At 34.6% G+C, this 27285-nt stretch overlaps 1 protein-coding gene across 2 annotated transcripts; it reads left to right on the top strand.

Moving 5' to 3' along the window:
* Positions 1-12787: 12787 nt before the first annotated feature.
* On the top strand, positions 12788-20792 carry LOC124841561 (ATP-dependent caseinolytic (Clp) protease/crotonase family protein). Of its 2 annotated transcripts, XM_047317853.2 has the most exons (16): positions 12788-12867; positions 12986-13043; positions 13260-13343; positions 13446-13514; positions 13751-13814; positions 14011-14084; positions 14196-14279; positions 14466-14550; positions 14716-14801; positions 15186-15307; positions 15421-15481; positions 15578-15676; positions 16062-16163; positions 16286-16327; positions 20312-20418; positions 20513-20792. In XM_047317853.2, the coding sequence occupies exons 2-16, from the start codon at positions 13011-13013 to the stop codon at positions 20556-20558; spliced, it is 1158 nt and encodes a 385-aa protein (XP_047173809.2). In that variant the 5' UTR covers positions 12788-12867; positions 12986-13010; the 3' UTR covers positions 20559-20792. The 2 variants fall into 2 exon arrangements, with proteins under 2 accessions (XP_047173809.2, XP_087972829.1); XM_088116703.1 differs by lacking the exons at positions 12788-12867; positions 13260-13343 and having other exon boundaries at positions 12993-13043.
* The last annotated feature ends 6493 nt before the right edge of the window (positions 20793-27285 follow it).

Here is a 27285-nt window from a genome sequence, read left to right as displayed (position 1 = left end):
ACACTATTTAAACCGAACGCTGACTACAGCCAAAAGCCTAATCAGCATAGTCCAACACACAGTGCATGACCGAACGGTTACAATTAATAGAACGTTCGGCCACATGAAAGCCAGTAAGAGACCGAACGATCACCAAGAAACCGAACGGTCGAATTCAATGGATAGAAAGGGTTTAATCTCAATCAGAATTGAGAAAAGAAAATCATCTCTAGTACAAGTCATGAGTGTGCATCCTCATTACTTCCATCAAAACATTCTCCGTTCTCAAAACTTTTAATTGAATATACAAATTTTGCATCTAAATTTGGGAAAATGGTAGAACATACCATTTAGACTCAACTTTCTACAGGAAAAACATGACAAACCCACAACTCGCAGGTCGTTTCAAGAACTAACTGCTCTGATACCACTAATGTAACATCCCAAAAATACAGTCTTAAAACTATATAATAGAATAATCACATTTAATAATATACAGATCAGTCTTATACTAAGAAGAGCGTACGGTTATGGTCGAACGGCCTTACAAACCAGTACGAGAAAATAAAGATGTACAGGAGTACAATTTTGACCGAACGGTTTACAAAAGAAAATATCGAACGGTCATACTAAACAAAAGGGAAGGTGATCGAACGACCACCTTACTATAAACTAAACTACTGACCGAACGTCCTATTGTTCGGTCTTAACTTCAACCTCAACTAGGTTTTCTTCCACCAGCGCCTCTTCCAGCAGCTCGTCTCCTTCTGCTCACATCCACACGGATGATGATTGCAATGACAAAGATGGACGTACAAAACAAGACAAGACAGGAAACACAGGGTAAGCTTATATAATTTAATTCATGTATAAACATACATTTCATACAATCAAACATGCAAGATATATTTCATCATACGTTTCATACAAAGCCTAATACTAGACTGACTGTCCGGACTGGATGAAATCTGGGTAGCTACAGACGTTCGTGCACCTGGGTGATGTAGTAACTGGGATACCCTCAACAGTTGCCACCCGAGGTTAGTCCTATCTGTCCAAATTAACCATAAGGACTAGGAACTCCTACCGTTCCCACACATGACTTACCCTCCTCTACGTGAGGACGAGTAATCACGGAACATCAGGATGAACCGTCAGCTTAGCATGCCCACATTCATACTTTACCAAATCCAATATACATTCATGAGTCATTCATCCCCGGAACGCTCATCCGTAATCCAAAACATTTCATCTATATCATATTCTCTTCATCTTTCATTATCAATCATCTAAATTTCATCTTTCATTATCAATCATCTCAATTTCATCTTGGTACAAAGATTATTAAAGACACCAAATACCGAACGTTAAATCTTAACTCAGAACGAGAACGAACGCTTGGAGCAAGACAAATAGGTCTCCAGTTCCAAAATAGATTAAAACCGAGAGGGTTACGGTCGGGTTGAGAAAGAAACCAAGTACAACTATATATATATCACAAGAACGACTAGAACGAACGTTACTTACAAAGTGAGCCAATTAGATGAACTGACTCTTGAGAGCCCCAACCGAACGCTGAAAAGACCATGCCAAGTACTAAGACTCTAGGCCGGAACCAATCGATACAGACACTTCAAGACATTCCAATAATAATACTTAGAAGAATTCACATGAAGAAACTGAACGCTTATAAATACTTAGATTATTTGGGTTTAGTATCAAGAAATCCGAATGCAAGTCAATGACCGAGCACGGTAGAGAGAGAAACTCTATTGAAGTTGGACGAACGCTATTTTCACTAAGATAGATTATAAAAGAAACGAGTACGAGCGCTTGGTGTAAGACCGAGCAGTAGTCAGTACGAGCGCTTGGTGTAAGACCGAGCACTACTAAGTACGAGCGCTGGGTGTAAGACCGAGCACTAATAAACTTATAATAGAAGGCCTTGATAAATATAATATGATATTAATGGAGTAGTGTTTACGAACAACGAAAATATACAATTACATGTATATATATATATATATATATATATATATATATACACTTAAGTTTATAACCGAACATCAATAACCAACTATGCTTGGCCGAACGCTCATGCATAGTATTACGAAGTGAAGACGCTCGTTCTCAAATAGGATTCTTTCCAAATGAAAGAATCCAATTATGACCAAGTTTATTATGAAAACCGAACGGTCAAGGACCGTCCAATTACGAACGTACACTCTCATAGCGGAATTTCATACTTAGAAATCATTTCTCAATTTAATTTCTCAACATATATCTTCATAATTTCATCTATTCATATCATAGTCAATTTTCATACTTCATACAATCCATATCATAGAAATTCCATATATTTCATACATCAGAACATAGCAATATCATATTTCATTTCCCATCATCAAATCAATGAACGTTCATGCAGCACAGTAAACATACAAATTAAATTAAATAAGCTTCCCTTACCTCTGAGCGTGAACGAACGTCCTAGAGACATAACACGGTTTGCCTGACTACAATTCCTTCTACCCTCACGCTCAACAATTCCTCAACTAACCAAACAACAGACCAAAAATGGTTCAGAAAGAGACTAAGAACTCATTCAACCAGAACTTGGTTTACATGTAATAGATAACGAACGACTAACGAGAAAAAGAACTTACCAGTTCAGAACCCGAAACCGTTTGGTTCAAACTGAAGCTCTGGACGCCGGAAGTGCTTCTACGGTGCCTGAACGGTGATCGGAGAAAAGAAAAGGTGAGATTTGGTAGAGAGAAGGGAGAGCTTTTAGAGAGAAGGAGGAGAAATGAGATTTTCAGAGTTTGGGGAAGAAGGGTGCATGTAGAGAGTGTGTCGTGAATTTCTGAAAAATCAAGTTTTGCTTCCCACTTCAAAACGAGCGTCCTCTCATCTGCCGACACCTGCCTTCCACTATCTGATTTCCGGATCCTCTTGGCTTGACACTTGGCATCCGTCATCTGAGTGTCGAGCCCCCTTCTTGACACACAAACTCCACTAAAACGAATACTGAGTGCATTTTAAATGGGCTCTGACAATTCTCAACATCCTTAATTTAATTTTGAAAACAAAAACCCTAATATTAGAAATGCACTTTCAAAATCATTAAATCCACCTCACTGTGCCTGAAGGGAATCCACGTGGGCAGTTAAATGTCATCTCATTTGCATTTTGCACAATTGGACAGTGGGCCGCTAACGATTTAAACGTCGTTTGCAAAAAGGACTAAATTGAATGTAATTACATTCTGGGTGTTACTCCCTCCACCACCACAACTTGCTTCCTCCACCACCCCATTCCCCTTTTACCCTTTTCTTTATTTTTTCATTTCTATTTTACCCTTATTAAAATTTTAGAGTTAATATTATTTAAAATCTCACGTGGACATTCTCTTTATCATGCTTCTCTCTTTCTCTTTATTATTTTTCCCAGGTTGTCTCTTACGTTCCACTATCCTTGGGTTGTCTCTCATGTTCCACTTCTTCTTCTCTTTTATAGAATTGTGACGTGAGAGTGTGATGGACTTTGTGTTTAGTAAGATTGAAAGTGGGGAAAACAATTCATCTTCAGTCGTGAGTGTGGTGGTGCTTCAAGGCGCGGTTCAGAGGCGTAAAAGATTTAGAGGCGTGAAGGTGCGTAATAAAACCCTAAAATATAAACCGTATAATTTTTAAACGGATGTGAGCATCCGTCAACGGATGTGAGCATCCGTCAACGGATGTGAGCATCCGTCAACGGATGTCAACATCCTTTTAAAGGAAAACGGATGTCGACATCCGTTTAATCCGTTTTCCCTTAAACGGATGTTGACATCCGTTGACGGATGCTCACATCCGTTTAAAGATTATACGGTTTATATTTTACAATTTTTTTATATTAATTTTGAAGATATTTAAATAATATAATTTATATTTTTTGATATATTATTTTTGAATATATTTTGATGCATTTTAATAATGTATTTTTGAGGATATTTATTGTTATTAGTATACACCGCCGAACCGCTGAAGGAGGAAGAAAACGGATATGGAGGAAAAATGGAAGATGAGAAACGGATGTGATGGAGTTTGGGTGAGAATATGAGAGGGTTGGGAGGTGGGTGAGAAGGGGTAGAAAGATAGATTTTAGGGTTAAAGTAAATAATTAGGATTAAAAAGTAAAAAGGTTATTTTTGTAATTATAAAAGGTTAGTTTTGTAATTCAAAAAATATGTAATAGAATTGGAGAGGTGGAGAGAGAAAATGTGGTGGTAGAGGGAGTAACACCCTTACATTCTTTAAAACAACATTGAACCGTTTAAAAAAACTAGGACCATTTTGAACAAACCTAACAAAAACAGAGACTGTTAGTACTATTAAGTCTAAATAAAAATATGTTCATCCACGGAATTTTTATTTATTTAGGTATGAAGTATATTATTTGACTTTAGTTGAAAATATGTATTTCACTTAGTGAAATTTAACTTAATTATTTAGTTATCTGTCTTAATGAACTTTAAGTTAAGTTAAAGATTTAGTAAAATATACTAACCAACTTTAATTTAATAATTTAACTGGAAAAAAATATTGGACTTAATAATTTCGTTAAAAGTGTTTATCCGACTTAATGAATTTTAACTTAATATTTTATATTTTAGTAAAAAATGTCTATTCTCCCAGTAGCATGTGGCACTCCTTACATATTTTATTCATTATTTACTATGTTTGGACATATAATTTGGCCATCGGGCACACCTATTTTCAATGTGGATTGCACTTTAGGAATATATTATGTTAAATCGAATTCTAAATTTAATTTTTACTTTTCTTAAATATATAAATATAATTTATATCATTATATAAAGAGTCTTTCTCTTTAGTGTATATAATTTTTTTAGGGTTAAATATGTTTTTAGTCCCTAAACTATTGACCGTTTCTGGTTTTCGTCCCTCTTCCAAAGTAAGGTACAATTTAGTCCTCAATCTTTAAAAAACGTTCGTTTTAGTCGAAAAAACGAACGTTTTGAGGACTAAAACGAGGACTAAAAACAAAATTTTGAGGACTAAAACGAACGTTTTTCTAAAGAATGAGGACCAAATTGTACCTTACTTTGGAAGAGGGACGAAAACCAGAAACGGCCAATAGTTTAGGGACTAAAAACATATTTAACCCATTTTTTTATAAATTTTACATTTTAAGTACTATTTTTTAAATTAGAATAATACTTTTATTAATTTTATCTTTTAAATAATTTTTTTCAAATTTAATTTGATTTTTGTTTTGAATTTATTTATTTTTTAAAATTAAAATATTTATTATAATAAAAAATTATTTATAAAATAAACAAAAAATAAACACGTGCACCAAATATATGTATTTTTACTGATATAAATAAATTAAATAATTATTTTAAAAATAATCGAAATACACTTTTTCAAATATAATAATATAATAAATATTAAAATATAAAATATAAATAAAATATATATGATTAAAATAATAACGGAAATATATTAATTAATTATAATAATATAAAAAATGCTGATATTAAAATATAAATTACCTTTTTACTAATTGAATTATATTTATTTATTTATAATAGTATAATAAATATTACAATTATAATATAAATAAATCTATTATGATAAAAAATTCAAATGGTAGAAATTTGTTAAAAAATAATGATAATTAATTTGAAACAATTGAATAAAAAACAATTTTATGTTATGAATTTGTTACTGAAAGTTAAAAGGGGAACAAAAATTTAGATTTGAAATCATAAAAATAAGAGAATTTTCCCAACTGTTTTATATTCTCTTCATTTCATTCATTTATTAATATTTTCAACCTTAATTAACAATTTCAATAGTTTATTTTATAAATTATTAAATTTATTTCTATTTAAAGGCGCATAAAGAAAACAGCATAGAATCCAAATTCTACTCAATAGCCTAATTCTATGTTGAAAGAGTAAATAATATTATTGTAATAAATAATGAATACAAGATGCTACTGAGGTAATAAAACATGCATTTCAAGATTGTCATGTGAAAAAAAAAATTGTTTTATGACCGAGTATTTGTGAATATTTATAAGTTTGGGACATCGTTTTATACTCCGGTGCGCGACTCGCTGGTACCAACAAATTAATCCTGATTTCAAAAATTCAATTCTCAATATGTTCAAAAATAACAATACAATGGTGGAGATGCGTATTTATAAGACCCATGCTCCTTACAAGGTAAAAGTACAATACACTAAAAAATGTAAAATACAAAAACATGAAGGGTTCTCAAGTGGTATTCCATTACACATTGATGAGGATTTTCAACAAACTCATCTTTGAAAGGGATCTGACCTATTTGTTTATGAGAGGTCTCGGAGGACACATGTAAGCAAATTGTTTCACAAACTTCAAAATTGTACTATTTTGATCTTTTTAAATTTCTCCCTTTTGTATTGAAGCTTAACTTTAACAGAGAAAAATGTCATCTAGACTGATCATGTCCTGATGATATGACATCATTAGAACACAATGTTGGGTGGATGTCGTTGGTGGAAAAAAGAAAGGACAACTAAATGGGGCAAGACAACTTGCTACCATTTTCACTGTTGGAAGAGGTATATTGAAGCACCAACTATTTACATCCTGATGGTATCGGAGGGGGTATTTTTGAAGAGTATAGCGCAGCGGAATTAAAACTCAGAGAGCGGAAAGCGTGTTCGATCACAATTAAAAATAATTTGGTCCTTTTAGTAAAAATAATTTTCTTTCAGAAAATTAATCAAACAGTTGATATACGTAAAATAATATGAGTGTAGAGAATAGAAAAATCACACAGATATTTTTATCCTGGTTCGATTCAACAGAATCTACGTCCAGTTGTTAATCACTATAAATAGTGATTAACAGTTCCACTAAAAAAGGTTTAACAGATTACAATCAAATGAACAGGAATAAAATGAATAGAACCACTCTACCAACTTGAAGAGAACCGCTTCAGCAATCGACCAACGATTCACAAGCTTCTCCTTTCACAAGACCAGGCAGAGCACCTTGCTAACTTGAAGAGAGTCTGCTCCGACTATCGACACACGATACGCGAGCCTCTCCTTTCACAAGACCAAGCAAGGGAACGATGAACAAAAAGCTCTCTAAGAACGTTCCTCTGACACACAGTGTTCTAAGCTTTCTCAGTTCAAAAACGTTGCTCTCTAATTTCTCCAAAACAAAATATATAGCCAAGTACACTGAGTGCCAAAGGTCAGCTCCCAACTGCCATGAATAATCGATTATTGTAAGTGACAATCGATTATTCAAGTCCGTTATAGGTTTTCAAAAATGTGATAATCGATTATATGAAGTGATAATCGATTATTCAAGTATGACTTGTGATAATCGATTATTGCTTAATCATAATCGATTATTGTAGTTAAAAATGCAAGTTTACAAGGTTTACAAGAATTTCCTACTACATTTAATTTCTACAAATTGCTTTTAACTAATTCTAATATCTTCTGCAACTAAAACTTCTTGTAGCATCATCAAAACAAATTTTTTCAAGATTTACCAATACTCCTTATTGGTCATCTAGACTGATCATGTCCTGATGATATGACATCATTAGAACACAATGTTGGGTGGATGTCGTTGGTGGAAAAAAGAAAGGACAACTAAATGGGGCAAGACAACTTGCTACCATTTTCACTGTTGGAAGAGGTATATTGAAGCACCAACTATTTACATCCAACGGTTCTGATGAGATCTTTTTCCAACTCAAATAGCAACTACAAGCTTGTGACAAGCTTATGATAAACTAAGACAACGATTTGAGAATCTGGAAAATCTGGTCATGAGAATGTTGCCTGAAAAAAGACAGTCTCAACCCACCCCATCACTGTCTCAACAATAACACCCTCTAATGCAGCCCATGCTAGTGCAACCATCTCCCCAACAACAACCATCTCCCCAACAGCGGCCTCCGCAGCATGAAGAAGGAGAAAATGATTTAGATGATTATGCTTATTATTAGTATTTTTTAAGTTGTACAAACATTTACTTTTAATACTTATTTGTTTTTTTTTTAATGAATGACACTATAACTATGTTTTTAATGATATGGATTTCATTTATGGTCTTCAATTGCATTGTCTGAATTGCGACATTTTTTCTACAATGTTTGAATTATTGGGTTTACATTAATTGTATTATGATAGGTTCATTGTGGTGGATAGGGAATATTACTCCTTGCACTTGAATCTATTCTAAAATTTTTTGACGATCTTATTAACTGATATATGCGTCGATAATGTAACCCGTTTAGTCACTTTATTATTAACATATTACAATCATTGGTTATTTAATTATCGATGACACTTTCATCATAATTATTGATAATCGTAATTCGTGAGTAAATATTTTCAACAATGTAATTATCAACAAATTTTGATTCATCAATAATCTATCGAAAAAGACAAATTTTGATATTTATTGACAAATATTTTTTATATATTAAGTTTTTTTATAATGACTCAATTAAAATAAAAAAAAATTAAAGAATTACGATTTCTAAAAAAAACAAAAACTACTCAAAAAAATTAAATCTATTAACAAATTTAGTTAAAAAATTACATGGAACCGATTTACGTGAATATGAGTCAATATAATATTTAACTTTGTGTAAATTAAGTTTATAATCCATAGGAAAATAAGATAACGACTCGTTTTGGCTACGTTTTATGAAACATATTTAGTTAAAAATTTTCAAAATAAATTAAAAAAAAGTACGCAGATTTTGAAAAGTGACCTAAAAAAACATTTTCAACCCCCACAAAAAAATTAAAACATTTGATAAATATTTTAAAACAAGTTATATTCTAAAATAATTTTGTTTGAAAGAAAAAATTAAGCAAGTTATTCGCTTCGTCAAATTAAGTTATTCTTGTTTCAAATTTACAATGCATACATTTTAACTCATTTTTCTTTTATTTAATAAATTTCATGTGAATAATACCAAAACAATTAGAAGAAAAAGTATTTTCCGAATAAAGCTTATTATTTACATTTTTCATTTGCGAAATACCTTGTGCTAAAAAGAAATGTGAAATTTATAGTTTGGAGTAGTTTGGTTGGTGAAAGCCACGAGGAATCAAACGTGGTAGGTGGAATTCGACTTTTAATAAATAACGTATTACTCTTAATAATGGGTAGGTGTACTCCAATTTTGCTGCAACTAACTATTATATTATTATTTAATAAAATAGTTAATAGCTTATCAACTTAACCACTATTGGATGAATTTTGTTTTTCTTATATCATTTTTTAATATAGAAAGTATTTCTTATATATATTTTTATACTTATTTAAAAAATTTCTTAGAAAATTGAAAATATAGTTAAAAATAATATATTTCGATAAACTATTTAGAGTACTTATTAAATTTGTTTTCAAAAAAATGGATGAACATAGTTAATAAAAAATATTTTTTATAGTAATAATCAAACTTAAGTAACTTTTATTTTACATTTTTAGAACTCATTCATTTGTTACCACTTTTTTCAAAACCATCTTAACAATTTCGAAAAAGAATATTAAACCATTTTCCGTTTCACTAAGAATTTTGTAATTAATTTATAACTATATTATTTCTTTGAATAAATTATGGGAGAAATATGTTCAATACCATTTCTCTTTTATTTTATGAATCTCCTTTTGTTAACAAAAGTTATATTATATATTATTGTTATTATTAGTGAAATATGATAACAAAAAATAATGAAAATATTATTTTCGTAAATACTGTGAGGACATGAAAAATTAGAATTAGAAAGCTTATACGTGTGTTACGTTAATGCAACCAGATTTAATGTTAAAACACATTCACCAGTATAAATATAATTTTAGAACATCCTGATTCATTAGCCAAATCATTTTATCTCTCTCTAGAACACGGTTCTTCAAGTTCCTCTGCCTTCTCTCTTCCATTCCTCCTCACTAAGTTGTTGGATTTCCGATCAGGAGGTGCCCAGACGTTCACAGCGTAGAGAGCTCCATAATTGACCGATCAGTTTCTTCGTTATAGCCGGGTAAGTTGTTTTCCCTTTTCTTCGCATGTTCTTGAGCTTGATCATGTGATTTCTACTGGTTGCATATAACTAGTAGCGTTATTCTTGTACTTTCTGTCAAACTCTAGCTCTAAGAGCTGCTTCTATCACCAATTTGGTGGTTTGTAGAATTTGGTTGAGTTCATTGTTGTGTGAGGTACTGTTGGGGCATTCCAGTGAGTTGTGATGTGTGAGCTTTGAGGTAAGGGGAGATAGAATATTTCTTTAAATTGGTTGCATGAGGTGTATGTATACTGAATTCTGAATTGGTGTAATGTTTGGAGTTGTATTTTACGTTTTTGAGTATATTGTGTGGTATGTGTTGAAATGTGAGATCTGTGAATTGTGCTGTGATGTTATGAACTGAGTGGATGAGTTTAATTTACTGTAATTGATTAGGTGATTTGGGGTGTGAAATCTGTTACAACATTGTTTAGATAGAAAGCATAGTGAATTGGTAGTGTTTTACGTTATTTTGGAGGAAATGAGATAGTGAATTTGAGAGTGAGGAGTCTAGGGCTCTTGTAGTCTGTTGGGACAGTATAGGGAGGTTATTTGTGACTTGTTAGAGTCATCAAACAGGTCAAAAATAGGTGCAAAGTAGTAGAATTGGAATGGGGTCCCTAAGTTGTGGAAATTGGTGTTTTAGAGTTTAATTTGAGTCTTAATCACTCTAGATTTGTAGTAAGGAGCGTTGAAATCATCTAGATAAGTTTAATTAAGTATAAAACACGAATTAAGGGTGTTAGAAGTTGGGGAATATGACTAGAAATGGTAAAGGGTGTGTGAGTTGCATAATTCTGCAGAATTTGCGTTCTGCAGATTATGCAGACTCGTTGTGCGAATTGTTTCGCACAGGGAGTCACCCTGGCGAGATGCTCTCTGTTAGGGCATTCACATAGCAAATTGGTGTGTTGTGCGAATGGCTAGAGAGGGTTGCTCTTTATTTGGTGATTCACATAGTGAATCTGGACGTTGTGCGAATGATGGTTGCCTGGGAAAATGCTAGTTTAATTCGAATAGCGAATTTGGGGCGCTCTGCGAGGGTTTAGGATATGATAATATGTAGCAGAATTTTCAGTTTAGTTAAGCGCACAGACTTGGTGCGTTGAGCGAATGGACTTTAGCTGAGCGCACAGGCTTAGTGCGTTGAGTGAATGTGAGTGAGTAAAATCCATTGTTTCTGTTATTTGTACAACGAGTTTGGTGCACTGAGTAACTTGCCCAAAACCTATTTTTATTCTTTTTATTCCTATTTTCTGATAACCTTGAACTATGTTTTGATTATTAAAATGGTGTAGAAGTATTTATGATAGTGTATGATCAGTGAGGTTATATGTTTGGATTCAATGTGATAGTATTATGATATTTGGTTGTTCATGTCTTGAGTTAAGTTTCAAAGTGACAGTATGGTTGGTGGACGTAATTTCATGGATCTCAAAGGGAGGTTACATGGTGGTGCCCTATGTTATGGACATAATTCCATGATCCTCAAGGAGAGGATCCATGGTGGTGCCCTTAGTAAGTTTAGAATGAATGCAGGAGCTTAGTCTTAGGGGTTATCCTGAAACTCCAATGGTCTTTCATTCTCAAGTAGAGAGGATTGATCCATGTCGTGAGGAGTAGCAGGAGGTCCTAGTCTTGGCTGCTTTCAGTATGACCCAATGTGAGTGATAACGGACTAACCTCGTGAGTGTGGTAGGGTGAAACCCATTGACAATGGCTTTGCAAAGTAGTAGAAGCCACCACGAGTGCACAACCTACCATAGCTCGACAATCATTCTAAGTCCGGACGAGTCAAGTTTAAAGTATAACATGTTATGATATGTGATCTAGTTTACTTGAATTAAACATGAATGTTGTGTGTTATTGTAATAGTATGATCTTTGTATGTCTAGCTCACCCTTGCTTCTGTGTTTGTCTATTTGTGTATTTTTTCCTCTTTTGCGATGATCACCTTAATGGTGTGAGCTTAGGGATGCAATCTTTTCAATTGGCTAAACGAGAAGTTAGATGAGAAGTTTGAAGTGTAGGTTGTGCTTTTGGTCCTCCACGTGAATAATTTTATTCTTCGCAAATCTATAGTTTGTTGTATCATTATCTATGTAATGTTCATTTTAGTAGTTTCATATTACTAAATTGGGATGTTACAAATATAAATCATTTTTACAATTTTATTAGTATTAGTTTTTATTTATTTTTAGATAAATTTTACATTATAAATAATTATTTTAATTTAAAAGTGGATAAATTAAAAAATGGTTAAATTGAAAAGAAAAAAATAAATTAAAAAAAGACCACTTAAAAAATAAAATATGTAAAATAATTATTTTACTTATAAAAAATCATCAGTTAAAGGAAAAATTAAAAATGAAATGTATGCATATAATAGGATAAATGAATATTTAGTAGTTGGTATCATTTAAGTCTTAAACATGTATAGTGAGACATGACATGTTTCTTCCTAATTTCTTGAAAGGCACTGGCCAAAGCAACTGAAATAGATAGAAAATAATCATTTAAATAAATAAAAATACAAAAAATATGTTACTTAAATCATTAGAATTAAAAAGGAGTACATTTTTTTCTTCATTTATTTTCTTAAAGGAACAAAAAAGAAAAAATATAACTTTTTTACTTATTTAAAAATAAATGTAATGAAAAACAATTTCCCCTAATTTATTCCAAGAAATAATCATTCAAATTTGGTGTCCATATCATCCTGCTCCTTCATTTACGTTTGTTCAATCTAACTTTCCTACTTCATACCCAGCCTTAACTCGGGTAAACTTTGACTTGTTAGTTTTAGATTCACTCACTCTATTTCTTTTACTATATTATAATTTAATGTCTTTTTTTTTGTGTATAAAATTTGTTCACTTGATTAAACATGTCATTTCAGGTTTGATTGTGCAGTATTCACCTCAATGGCACCAAATTCTGCAGTGCCAGATGAACAGGTAGGCCCAGAATCATGCTTCCAATCTTTGTTTTTTATTTTTGTTTTTGATGGATCAGTTTCATTCTCTTTTGACATGCTGGTGCTTTTTCGGTAGAAAAGAAAAACTGTGTTTGTAATTGCTACCTACCGCCAAAAATGGGTTTCTGCAACTTCTGTTAAAATAAGATAAGGTGGTAAAGAATAATACATAGTTGTTGTTGGTTTTGATGTTAAGGTTGTTGTCGGAAAGGAGATAGATCATGTAAGAGTGGTCACTTTGAACAGGCCGAAACAGTTGAATGCCATCTCACCTGAACTGGTAGATCCAGTTAGCTCAACTTTCAAAAAATTTCCTTCATTTATTGCTGCAACAATATTATTAGCTTGGAAGAAAAGATGAAAATTGCTGAAATGGTTTCAGGTTTCTCTGCTAGCAACATATTTGGAAAAGTGGGAGAAGGATGAAAATGCAGAGCTAGTTATCATAAAGGTTGATGTTTTACTTGTTATTTATTTGTTCAATTTAATGTATAATCATGCGTTATCTGTATTATTAATTTGATGACTTTTGTAATAATTATTCTTAAAGAACATATCTAATTGATTGGTAATATAGATAGCTTAGTATCAAAATTAAAATCTATTATTTTACTATTTTGGTTCCAAAAGAAGATTTAGTCATAAACTGAACCTTCACACTTAATCGCTGTGCTATTGTTCTTCCAGGGAGCTGGTCGAGCTTTTTGTGCTGGAGGGGATCTGAGAGTGTTCTATGATGGCAGAAAAACAAGTAAATGAGTCTTTCTCAGTAGTATTTTAGAGAAAACAAGTTCACATTCCTTTTTACTATAGGAAAATACCTAGCAATACACTGTGAAACACACTCTATTTAAGAAGTTATTATTCAGTGAAATTCATAGTAGATGATATCTTGGAGAATTCACCCAATAATCTCACTTCAAGAGTAATTCATTTCTTCTTCACAGAGGATGCCTGTCTTGAAGTTGTCTATAGATTTTACTGGTTATGCTACCACATTAGTACCTACAAGAAAACCCAGGTTTGATTTAGAGCTTGATTCCACTCTCGTGAATATTTTAAGGCAAAACGTACTTCTGAAAATTTAGTGAAATTTCATGTTTTCTTGAATGGTTTTATTATATTATAACAGGTTGCTCTTGTTCATGGAATTTCAATGGGTGGAGGTGCAGCTTTAATGGTCCCTTTGAAGTTTTCAGTTGTAACAGAAAAGACCGTGAGTATTTATAATAAGTACTTTTAAATTGTTATATTTAAAGTGATTTTTGATTGTGGACAGAGTAAAAATCATTGTGCTCACTATACATCTAAATTAAACTTATTTTCTAAATCTTTTGGGGCAAAATTGTCAAATCCTCATCCTTAACTTTTTTTGTGGTGTGTTCTAACAATGCTCGGATAGGTTTTTGCCACTCCTGAAGCAAGTTTTGGTTTTCATACTGATTGTGGCTTCTCATACTATCACTCTCGTTTACCAGGGCATTTGGGTAACCACAATCTCTCTCAAAGAATTCCTTTTACTGTTTTTAAAATTTCCCCTTACACTTCTATGTTCCTAGCTGTTCATTCTTCTATAACAGTAGAAGTGTCTTTAAAATTTTATACTTAGCATAAATGATTATAAAAATGAAGAAATTACTGTAATGTTACAGGTGAATTCTTGGCACTTACTGGAGGAAGGTTGAGTGGGAAGGAAATAGTTGCTGCTGGACTGGCAACTCATTTTGTCCTTTCTGAGGTTTGATTATCTTTAGTCTCTGCAATCTATGACTTTCTCTTTCCATAAAGTTTCATCCAAAAAAGAAAAATTCAATAAAATGAATTTCAATTATAACAAATATGCTTATCAGTTTATAAAGAAAACCTCATCTTGTTTTAGGCCTATGGTAAGCAGCTCTAATAGATTTGTCTACATTTTCTGTTTACTGCTCTCAGGACATTGGTCCATTGAAATAATGTCTTGTCAAATTTGTATGAAAACGGAGAAAAATTAGTAAAAGAAGCACCAGGATGTTTCACTTAAAAGTGCTTATCAGCGTTCAAGTCACTTGTTGTTTGTTACGTATAGTAGGTGTTTTAAGTGTTAGTTTGAAAGATGATGCTTACATTTTTGGTGTACCAGAAAATTGGTGAGCTAGAGAAGCGCTTGATTAGCCTGAATTCTGGTGATGAGAATGCCATAAGATCAGTACTTGAAGAATTTTCTTCAGAAGTTAATCTTGATGAAGAGAGTATCTTAAACAAGTAATCACTTTTTCATGAATGATCTGTTATTTATTTTCTAGCTGGTTTTATTCTCGCTGTTACCAGCAAATTGCACTATGCTCAAGACAGTAGTAAACTTTCGAGATTTGTAGGCAGTCAACAATTAATGAGTGCTTCTCAAAGGATTCTGTAGAAGAAATTATAAAATCATTGGTAAGTTTCTTAGTATTTTCACAGGAATATTATTTTCTAATTTAATGTTGAGTCCTTTCTAGGCTGTTATATATGACTATGCAATTCAATCTGAAGGAAGTTGAAGCAGACAAAGAAGGAAATAGATGGATAGGTGCAGTTGTGAAAGGAATGAAAAGATCATCACCAACTGCGTTGAGAATAACACTAAGATCGGTAAGGATTTCTTATATGAATTTTGTAAGATCTTAGACTGGATTCTAGATATTGAGTTCTTCAAATCATTGAATGGTAGATAAAACTTGAGGTAAAAGGAACCAAACATTATATGGAATCTCATATGACAGTGTAGCATTATTTATTTTTTCCTAAACTTCTCCTGAGAAAATTTTCTTCTGACTTGATAAAATGCAAAACATCCTAAGGCAACAATTTTCCCTTCGAGGCTTTCAAAACTACTCTCTTTCAAATCTATAATAAATTAAATCAGGACAAAGAACAGAAATGGTAAATACATAATCAAGTTGGCCTTGCAAAGAAATAATGACATGCTGTTCCTCAAATTTCATGCTTCTATATATATTGTCCTGGATATGTACAGGTTCGTGAAGGGAGAAGTCAAACACTAGCTCAATGCTTAAAAAGGGATTTCAGATTAACAATGAACATACTTCGAGCTACAATATCTGAGGATATGTATGAGGTAACTGGTGTTGTTTGATATAACAAATTTTGACAGAACAGTGCTCAATTTTTTTGAAAGATTTTGAACTTGTTCCCTACTAAATTCTGAAGCAAAGTTTTTGTGCATTTTGATGAAAAAAGGGTATTAGAGCTCTTACCATTGACAAGGATAATTCTCCAAAGGTATTCTCTCCCTGTTTTCTCTTCTCTTCCAAAACATGCATGCATGTGTTAGGTTACTTTATGCGAGTAACCTAAATCTATGCTCTCTTCTCACTCAAACACTAGAACAACATAAATGAAAGTATGTATGTATTATTGATTCTGTAAAGTAAAGAAAATTACAAGTGTAATCTCCCCCAAGGAAGCCTATCTTCCTCCACGGGAAAATATGCCCAGTTTATACTCAAAATGAAATAACCTCCTTGAACAGAGTTATAGGAAGACTATTTATAGTGTGTCATTCTCGCGCCCTAACCTTTCTGCTAACTCAAGCTGCTTCTTCTAAATACCGTTCGGTACTAGTGTATACATATCGTTCGGCCTTTGATCTCATCCTCCTTTCATTTACCGTTCGGTATTAGTTTATTTATACCACTCGGCCTCTACTTCCCTCCTCCCTTTTGGATACCGTTTGGTCTATACTTCCCTTCTCCCTGCTGGATACTGTTCGGCATCTACTTCCCTTCTCCCTTTTGGCTACCGTTCGACCTCTACTTCCCTCCTCTCTTCTGGCAACCGTTCGGCCTCTACTTCCCTCCTTCCTTCTTGCTACCGTTCGGTCTTCCTCTTTTATTCCTAACATTACTCTACCCCTCAAAATCAACCTTGTCCTCAAGGTTGAAGTTAGGGAACTGTTATTTGACGTAATGCTCCTCTTCCCAGGTGGCGCCCTCCAATTCAGGTCTGGAGGCTTGGGTGGTGGCAAATCCTCCTCCACTTTCTTCCAGTCTTCCTGGATTCTATTAACTTCCAGCATCTCATAAATGGACTTAGCAAGGGAAGATTTAGATAACCTCACTACATCAAGTCTCTTTATTTTATCCTTCCCTTCATCCTTTTCAGTGTCTAACTATTCCCATGCAGCTTCCAATGCCTCCACCTCAACAATATAATCATTTCTAGTGCTCAATATGTCAATTATGCGAAGAGACTCTCGCAGTCCACTCATCATTGCACCCCCAACAGTATCTGTGTGCTCTTGGCAGGTTACCCAATCAATCACCACATAGGCAATAGTATCTGGAACTGAGTCCTACTCAAAAAATTTTAGGGGAACCTTCAATGCCTGTTTAACATGATCAGAAGAGCTCCAGTTTTGACCATCTATGGCTACTTTACCCACCCCTACTGCAATAAGGACAGGAGCCCTAACTCCTTTCCTGACATTCCAGAACATAAAACAATGACCTCTACTATTTCTCCCCTCAGCTGTTGCTCCAAAGCAGTCCACAACCTCCTCCCAAAATACACTAGGAAATTCCAAAGCCACTTTATTTAGAGCTCCATAACAAAAACGCTGAACAAAAGAACATTTCCACTGTGGCAAAGGTGGGAAGAACTGTATAGTTTCAGCCTTCAAACAGTCAAGTAGAACAGTAACAAGGACAAAATTACCAAAGAACTCCTTGCCATTTGTTGTAGAAACTTTAACTTTATAGCTTTGACCAGCCTCCTTGCTACCATATGACACATTTGTTACAACGTGGTTCAAGGGAATTGTAATTCCTTCTCCCAGAAACTCAACAACGGAACTGTAACTCCCTTTAATCATACAATGAGCTCCCCAAAAACCCCCATACGCATCATCAGCACAACCAGACTCCAAATGAGAAAACTGCCAATCCATAACCCTCCTCTCAAGATGGCTCAAAATCTCCTCATCAATCTTTTTTCCCACCAAAACTGCCCCTTTTGGAATCAAATGGTCCATCTGCAGAATTGTTTTGTTCTATCACTATGTCATAAAGAGGGCAATCACTGTTTGACACTGTCAACTCAAGGCCCAACTGATTATCAATCACCGAGGAAGGATCTGATCTTCGCTCAGTAGCCCCCACAGCCTCAACACCAGTTATAATGCTAGCTCCAAGATCGACAAAGACAAAGAGTGAGGAGTGATATGGTTTTTCCGATGTATGCGACACCAGAATTTCAAACTCTTGGATATCCTTGTCGTCGCTCTCCTCCTGTCGCTCCGCTGCCAGCTCCTCACAAACGGTGCCTCGATTTAGTCACCCAAACCTCCACGTCAGAATGTCGGTGAACATCTTCCAAGTCGGATGCCTGGTTTTCTTCCGCCAGAAGCGGAACAAATAGCTCACCAAACCTCCCTCCATGCATCTATAGACGAGCTTCATCTTCTCCTTCTCCGTCATGCTCTGGAGATCGAAGAATTCCTCTGCCTGTACGACCCAGCCCGTGGGATCCGCACCTTCAAATGTGGGTAGTTCAACACGCTTCCTCCAATTGCGTCGAACTTCTCCTCTGTTTTCTTTCGATTCCTCCTCCGAGTTTTCCGGTGGTCGTTGTTCGCGTCCAGTATTGACGGAATCACGTCTTTCTTCGGATCTCTTATGTTGGTTCCTAGTGCGTCATCTTGAAGCTCGTTGGAACGCGAGAGTCATCGCTTGCACCTCCGCCTTCACTTCCTCCATTGACGACTCCGTCGCCGCCATTCTTCCTTCAAGTACGTTTAATTTCCCCTCCATTCTTCTTCGCTATCGATCCTTCTCGCTTGTTCTTCTTCCCTCCGAAACAGATCCGGATGGTCGGACCAATTGTTAGGTTACTTTATGCGAGTAACCTAAATCTATTCTCTCTTCTCACTCAAACACTAGAACAACATAAATGGAAGTATGTATGTATATATTATTGATTCTGTAAAGTATAGAAAATTACAAGTGTAATCTCTTTCAAGGAAGCCTATCTTCCTCCACTGGCAAATATGCCCAGTCTATACTTAAAATGAAATAACCTCCTTGAATAGAGTTACAGGAAGACTATTTATAGTGTCTCATTCTCGCGTCTTAACCTTTCTGCTAACCCAACCTGCTTTTACTAAATACCATTCGGTACTAGCGTATACATATCGTTCGGCCTTTGATTCCATCCTCCTTTCATTTACCGTTCGGTATTAGTTTATTTATACCACTCGGCCTCTACTTCCCTCTTCCCTTCCGGATACCGTTCGGTCTATACTTCCCTTCTCCCTTCTGGCTACCGTTCAGCCTCTACTTCCCTCCTCTCTTCTGGCAACCGTTCGGCCTCTACTTCCCTCCTTCCTTCCTCTGTTCTGGCAATCGTTCGGCCTCTACTTCCCTCCTTCCTTCTTGCCACCGTTCAGACTTCCTTTTTTATTCCTAACATCATGCTCCTTTTATATTTAATGGGATTGCCTATTTTTCCATGTTAAAGAGGGATTAAAAGTTATTCATAACAAATTTAGTAAACATGGATTATCAGTACACGATTAATCATCCATAAATCACTTTTAGTATAACTTTTAAAATATCATTGAAATTAACAAAATTTTCATGCATAGTAGTGTGTGATTCACAACAGTGTAAAAAGTCTTTAGTCTGTCAATACGTGCACTATTTATTCTTCATTAATTTCTATATTCTTTCTTTTTCCACCGTGGTTGATCTTAGTAATCAAAAGCATAGTTGAAAGCTGTAACTTGACTCTTTAGAGAAAGGCCAGTTAGTAGTTTATAAGGTAATTCTTAGAAAAAGTCTATAATTAATAATAAAAATGAATTATATACGTAAGGAAAATTAAGTTATTTGTTTTTGTTTCTCAAATTCATAGATGAAAATCTGTAGTATAAGTATTCTTTGGGAAACCAAAATTTGCATCCTTGTCTCCACTTGTAAAGCTTGAGTCAACCATCTAGAAGATCGTGAAACATTCCAAACAAAAACTTTAAAGCAATAAGTTTCTTTTCTTAATATATTATTTAACTTTTTATTTTTACTCGATGTAGACTTTCAACTTATATTTAGATTCCTATCATGCTAGTTATATGCTAGAGAGAAATATAAACTTTAAACTCAAAATTTAATGACTACTAGCAAAATAAGTCCAAAATTGTTATTTATTTTGACAAAAAAGTATCATTCTTTCTGTTTGTGTTTTATAATACTAAAATACAACCTTGTTCAGTGGGAACCTTCATCGCTTGACAAAGTAGAAGATGCAAAGTTGGAGTTGATCTTTCAGCCATTTGAGCAGAATTTGGAGCTGCATATTCCAGAAAGTGAGGAAAGCAGGTTGGTTGGAGTTTGAGTTTTGGTTCAATACGTATCAATTTTTAAACTAAATTCATCTGTTGTATAACAAAAGTTTCTCTCTAACTTCAAACAGGTGGAATGGTAAATACGAGAATTCAGCTTATGCTGTTCGAAACTGAGAAAAATTCCAATCATTGCTTAAATGCTGCTTATTTTAGAGTTCCTCCAACATTATGTCATGAATCAATAAATTTTTACAGATGAAATAAATTCATGCAGAGCCCTCTAAGTTTGTTGTCACTATTTTGAGGGGAAAGAAATATGAACATTGAGATGGTACAAGTATAAATGAAGTATGTTGTGAGAGTATAATGCTATGCCTATTTATATCAACAAATTTTCTTTCCAGCTTATGAATGGCTCATCTCATGTGATTAGTTATTTTTAAATAAATGCTTAATTTTTCTATTTAACCTAATGCCATCTAAATGAAAAATTGAGATGCAAAAAGATTCATGATAGTTAAAGAGCAAGTACTTTTAGAGTACTTGGTAATTATTTGATGGACTCTAAACGTACATCATTCTTAGATTTGACGACCCAGAAATGTTTGATAACTGCTGACAAGCTTTGGTGCCAGGAGGAGAAAGTAATGACAGTTTTTGCAAGGGAAAATTATTATTTTTTTAATTAGAATAGAAAAAAAAATCCATAATAGAAACAAAATATTTCACTTTTAATGCTGTTATATTTTGGTTTATAGGATAGAGAGGATTTTTCCGTCATTTTAATTCTTTAAATTTCAAATTTTATTATTTTAATATCTTTGTCAGACTTTTATAAAACTTTTTAAGACGTGACTAACTGATAGCTATGTTATCTATCGTGAAGAATCATAATGTTTTTTTATTTTGTGTCAGTGACGTAAGTAAAAACTGACTAAAGTCTAATGAAAAAAGGATAAAATTTAAGGAATCAAAATAGTAATAAAAATTAATAGACCGAAACAGACAAGTTGTATTTTAGGAACTTTGAAGCTATTTAAACTTAATATTTTTTATTCCTGATATTCATTTAAAGATAAATAAAAATGATTATTTCATTAATATTAAAATATTTTTGAAAGTGTCAAATGCTGATAGAAATACTATTAAGTGTGGGTTGGCATAATCAATTAATATTTCATTTAAGTAGTTAACTAATGTCACAATATTACAGACTAAAAAAACGTATTAGCTTGATTGTGTTTTTATCTCTACCGAATTTGGAAAAGAAAGTATTCTTTCAGTCCATCACAATTGAAAAATATGTGATTTTAATTTTTAAACACTAAATTTTAAGAACTCAAATGAGGTTTTAAAATTATTTCTAATCCCTTAAATTTAATATTTAGAGAATAAAATTATATTATGTAAAAAGTTTGATTAAGTTTAAAGTATTTAATAAATTTAGATGTTTTCAATTGAGTTTTTATTAAAAACAATTGGTATATTGGGTAAAAAAATATATTTTCAATTGACTCTGTTAATTTTTTTATTGACTATCTAACTTTGTATAATTGAATTTACATATTAAGTAATATCTACTATTTTGATTTCACGAGTTGTGTGAAACCCTAAATAATTAACGCACCAAATCACACTCTTTAATCACCATTAAAAGCATTTTGACACGTCAAACCCAATCTGCATGCGCCTGCCATGTGTCACTGAGGGAGCGTTCCAGAAAAGTTGGTGGAAAACAAGTGGCATGCAGTGGATTGGACGATCGTTCTAAGTGGGAAGGGAAATTTACCCTCTGCGTGCGCTGACGCCATTCTGTCACGTCAGAAGCTTCTAAAGCGGTAGTGGAAAACCAGGTGGCAGTGCGTGAAGGCATGGTTGGTTGACGAGGAAGAGAAAATGATTTCTCTGAAACATTTCACTCCATTTCACGCATTCATCTTCTTCCTCGCTAAACCCTGACCATTTCTTTCTCCAGCTTCTCTCTAAACCCTTTCCATCTTCTCTCTAAGATCACTCACCACTAGCATCTTTGCTTCCATTTCAGAAACCGTAGGATCATTCTCGGTGCTGTAAGCTTTCATTTGAACCGAACAAGTTAGAATTCTGTGACTGGTAAGTTCTCGTCCCTGAACGTTCTTCTCTTCTGTTTCTGCGAACCAAATTCTGGTTGCATGCGTGGGTTAGGGGTCTGATCTGTCTACGATTTTGGTGTATTAGATTAAGTGGAAGTTGTTGAGTAAGCTTCTGGATAGAAAGCTGTGAGAGCGAGAGTGGAACCCTAGCCTTTGGAAGTTCACTGCTAGACCAGGTAAGGGAAGCTTGAGTAATTTGATTTAATACTTGATTGATGTTTATGACAGTAATGAAGTGTACTGGATGTTTGAATTGTATGAATTTTGGAGTATGCATGTACGAGTCTGTTGTACTGGTTGTATATGATTGATAAAGTTTGGAAATGTATGTGGAGGATGTTATTGTTTGAACTGTATGCAGAGAATGATATGTATGAGTTGAGATTTGATTGAATTCTGTATAATTTGGAAAGATGATTTTTACTGTATGTTGATGGTGATATGTTTGAACTGGAAAGATGGAAAACTCTGTATAGTTTGAGGAGATAATATGAATTCTGTAATGTATAAGATTTATGGTGAAGATGAAAATTCTAAGTTACAAATCGTATAAAAACTGTGAAGTATAGTGTCTGAAAAATCTGGAAATCTGATCTTCTCTGATTGATCATGTACGCTCGTTATCGAACGGTCTTATACCGTTCGGTTTCCCTGGAATATCACTTAGAATAAGGACTCTTTCATTTGGAAAGGACCTGATCGAGAACGAGCGTTGTTGGTGTTAAGAGTTAGGTGAGCGTTCGGCTTAGCCTAGCGGGTCCAACCATTAAAAATATAAAGTGAAGTATAGTTAGGACGCTCGGTTTTGTTTACCAGCGTTCGTCATAAGTGGCGCTTAGTATTATACTGAGCGTTCGTCCAAATGAACTCTCAATCTTAGATTGAGCGTTCGTCCCAGTTAGCGTTCGGTCTGATACTGAACGTTCGTTCCCATGCGTGTTCGTTTCCATGCACATTCGTTCCTATGTGCGTTCGTTCTATTTGGTGCTCGGTCATTGACCTGGCGTTCGTCCTGAGCAGTGTTTGCTTTTATAATTGAACGCTCGTCTTATTATTGCTTCGTGAGCGGACGTATATGGCGTTCGTTCAAATTGTTAATTAACGTTCGGTCTTTGACTGACAGTGTTGTTTTCTGAATTCAATTATATTTGATTGTTTATCTAAATATTTCTTATTGGCTTTATCCTTTGGATTCTACCTGGAGTCTTTATATTTAAGATTTTTCTAAGTATTACCCATCTCTTCTCAGATCAGTTTTCTTCAAATTATTAAGTGTTGTAATGTAGTTAAGTTGATAAATGGTACGTTTCTTTTGTTCAGAAACGTGGACGTTTGAGTACTGTAATATGTTCGTCCCTATTTATTGAGTGATGAACGTTCTTTAAAATAAAGAGAGTGAACACAGAATGAAAATTTGAATAAGAGAAATTGTGAATATGTGCGAATGGTATTTGGAATGGATTTATTGGATTGGATTATGAAAGAGCGTTCCAAGGAGGAACGTCTCCATGATGTGAATATGAGAAGTAGTGTAGTATGACCATGGATTAAGCTACTGATGGCTGTTCATCCTGATATTTCGTGATTGCTCATCCTCATGTAGAGGAGAGTAGTTCATGCGTGAGAATGGCAGGAGGCACTAGTCCTTATAGTACTTGGGCTGATAAGGGTTAACCTCGGGTGGCAGCTGTTGAGGGTATCCCAGTTACTACATCACCCGGGTGCAAGAACGCCTGTAGATACATGGATCATACAGTCCGGACAGTCTTTAATTATGAGAATTTGGATGAGTTACTGTTTGCGTGGATATGTGTTTAATATTGTATGAATTGTATGACTGATTTTATAAGTTAAATTATGTTGATTTTATTGAATTAAATTACCTAAGCTTACCCTTGCAACTTTTCCTTGTGTTGTCTACTGTTATGTACGTCCGTCTTGTCAATGCAATGATCATCCGTTGTGGATGTGAGCAGATGGAGAGGCGCCACTTGAGGCTATGCTGGAAGAAGAAAATTTGGAGGACGCCAACCTAGTCGAAGTGGAGGTTAAGGCCGAGCAGTAGACCGCTCGCTTTTAGTAGTTGTTAGTGGTTTTAGTTTTGTTTTAGGACGTTCGGTTACTTGTTGTAAAACCGTTCGTTATTAGCGTTCGTTTTAAATTTTTGGGGCTCGACTTTGTAGCACTGAAACTCCTAGCCGTTTGGCTTGTGTTCTTGTTTAGCTATAAAGACTGTTGACTGTTTACTGTTAATTGTAATTAATTCTAATTAATGGTAATTATCATTTATTGGGATGTTACATTAATTGGTATCAGAGCAGTTTTGTTCCTTAAAGGAACACTGTAGGTTATGAGCATACTATGCTTTTGCTGTGTGCTCAACGTCCGTTTGATGAATGATTCAAACTTCTTAAAATTTGCTAATAATTGTTTTCTCTACTTCTTAGAGAACTAATGGCACCAATACCTCCTTCCCAACCTCAACCAACCGAACGTGATGCATCTGCCCACAATAGGCTATTGAAATCAGTAATAGGAGTACTTCAACAACAGAACGCTGCATTAGTGCAGCAGATTACCAACGTTTTACAAAGTTTGGAAGCCGTACGTGCCAATTCTGAAGCGACCCAAGAACAGCTGGTGGAGATCCTAGAAATCACTGAGAATATTTCAGGAGCATCCATTTCCTCTGGGAATAAAAGGACCGAGTGGAGCTTGGAGAGTTTCCTTCAACATCATCCATCTAAGTTCAATGAGGAGTGTCTCCCTGGGGAGGTGGAGAAAGTTAATATATTAGAGAAGAACGTGACAGAAGTGGAACAACATATGAAGCAACAACAGCAGGTAATGAGAGGACCCAAATCTTCAAGGAATATTACTAATTCAAGGAGGACAAGGAGGACGCCTTACGCTCGTACTGGATTACCATCTACTCCTAATGGGTCTCGAGCACAATCGTTAGTTGCTGTCAATCGGTCTGGACAGCAAAGGGCAGTGAAGTGTTTTAAGTGTGGAGGACCACATTTCCGATCGTCGTGTCCCCAACTGGTGGAAGCAAAATGTTGCCTTCAATGTGGGGGAAGCGGACATGTCAAGAACGAGTGCAGCAAGGGAGGACGAGCAGAGTTTGGGCCACCAAATGCTGGAAGAGATCAACCAGGAAGAGGTGGCCGAGCATAAGAGGGATGAGTCTATGTCTTAACGTACACTGAAGCAACAAGTCCAGGTACGCTTATCACCTGTACTTTCTTGCGGTATGAAATGTCTTGCTGTACGCTGTTTTAATTATTGTGATAAGGAAGCCGTTTGGTCTGATAGTGTATACACCAACAATTGGATTAGTTTTAATATCCGACAGTGAGATAGACGCTTATTAGGATATTAGTGAGGGTGTAAATTTCTAGAATTGACTAACCTAGGAGACTACTTCCCGAGAACGGGGTGTTGACGTTCGGCTTCTTTTAAGATTAGACCGTTCGGTAGCAAAAAGTAACAGAACGGTAATAACAAATACTTGGACTGGTGAGTCTTCCTGGAGCGATGCCAAGGATACATACTTAGAGTAAGAATTGAGTCTCTTTCACACTTATGCTAGATGCTAGATTAACATCAGTAAAATTTTTTCAAAATAGCCTTTACCGAGTGGATGGGAACCAAGAATTAGTTAAGTAAGTTGGACTTTTCGTTATGTAGTACGCACTTTTTACTAGCGTATAAGAAGGATGAATAAGAATGAAACATTTGAGAGCATTGCTAGGAGTGTTAAGGATAAGAAGAATTGTGAGTAGAATAGTTCAAAGTGTGGATTACTGGATGAGCAAAGTACAAACACTAGGGCGTGTGTAAGCAGTGACAAATCGAGAGTTGGGTTAGTTGAGAGATTCAGGCACTTAACATTTTAAGGGATGATACGAACGTTATTAGGGGCCTTAATTGGAAGTAGGAAGTGAAGCGCTCGGTAGAACCAATCGAAAGTAAGTAATGAGCAGATTTTTAAGTTACGAATGGGCGGTGTATTGGAAATTCAGCTAAGGAATTTGGTCCTTTATAGTGGATTTGGAGATGGATTTTTGCAAGGTCATCACGATCAACTTAGTAGATGGGTTTATGAACAGGAGTAGCTAGGTTTACGTGTTATAAAGTAACATGTCAAAATGTAAAGGTGGAACTTTGGAGATCACACGACAACAGGATAGGGTTACCTAGAACTTAAGTCAATTACCTTTATAGATCGGTCATAAGGTAGAGGTACTATTAGAATTACTGAGGATAGGCTGACCAAGAAATTTTGCTTTATGATCATCGGTTTGAGAACTAACCATAATGATGGGTTTAACTCCACAGTAGGTAAGTAGATTGATTTCTTAGAATCCAAACTGGTAGCAATTCTGGTAGACATTTTCAGTTCATCTCTAGGTTCCATACAATCATTGAAGAGTAAGTTGGGGAAACCAATTGATGATTCGTTCAACTTATTACTCCAAGCGAACGGCCAGACGGATAGGAAAAATCCCAAAACAGGAAGACCTGGGCATACGCATGTTTTGAGTCGATTATGGGTTAGAGATGAAGTCTCATTTTCTCCAAGAACCAAGCAGTTCAGTCCTTGCATAAACTGAAGAAATTTGATACTCTCCACCAATCAATTGGAAAAGTTTCTATGCTCTCCTTCTTAAACAGTAACTGTCAGATAGACCAACTTTTAATTCATTTAGTGGGTTTTCTTGCTGATTAGTCGTTCGGTTTTCGTTTAAACGTTCGTAGTGAAA

The sequence above is a fragment of the Vigna umbellata genome, chromosome 5 (assembly GCF_029865625.1).
Source record: "Vigna umbellata cultivar VRB3 chromosome 5, Vumbellata_1.0, whole genome shotgun sequence".
Taxonomy (NCBI): Eukaryota; Viridiplantae; Streptophyta; class Magnoliopsida; order Fabales; family Fabaceae; genus Vigna; species Vigna umbellata.
This window is presented reverse-complemented; position numbering and strand designations above follow the sequence as displayed.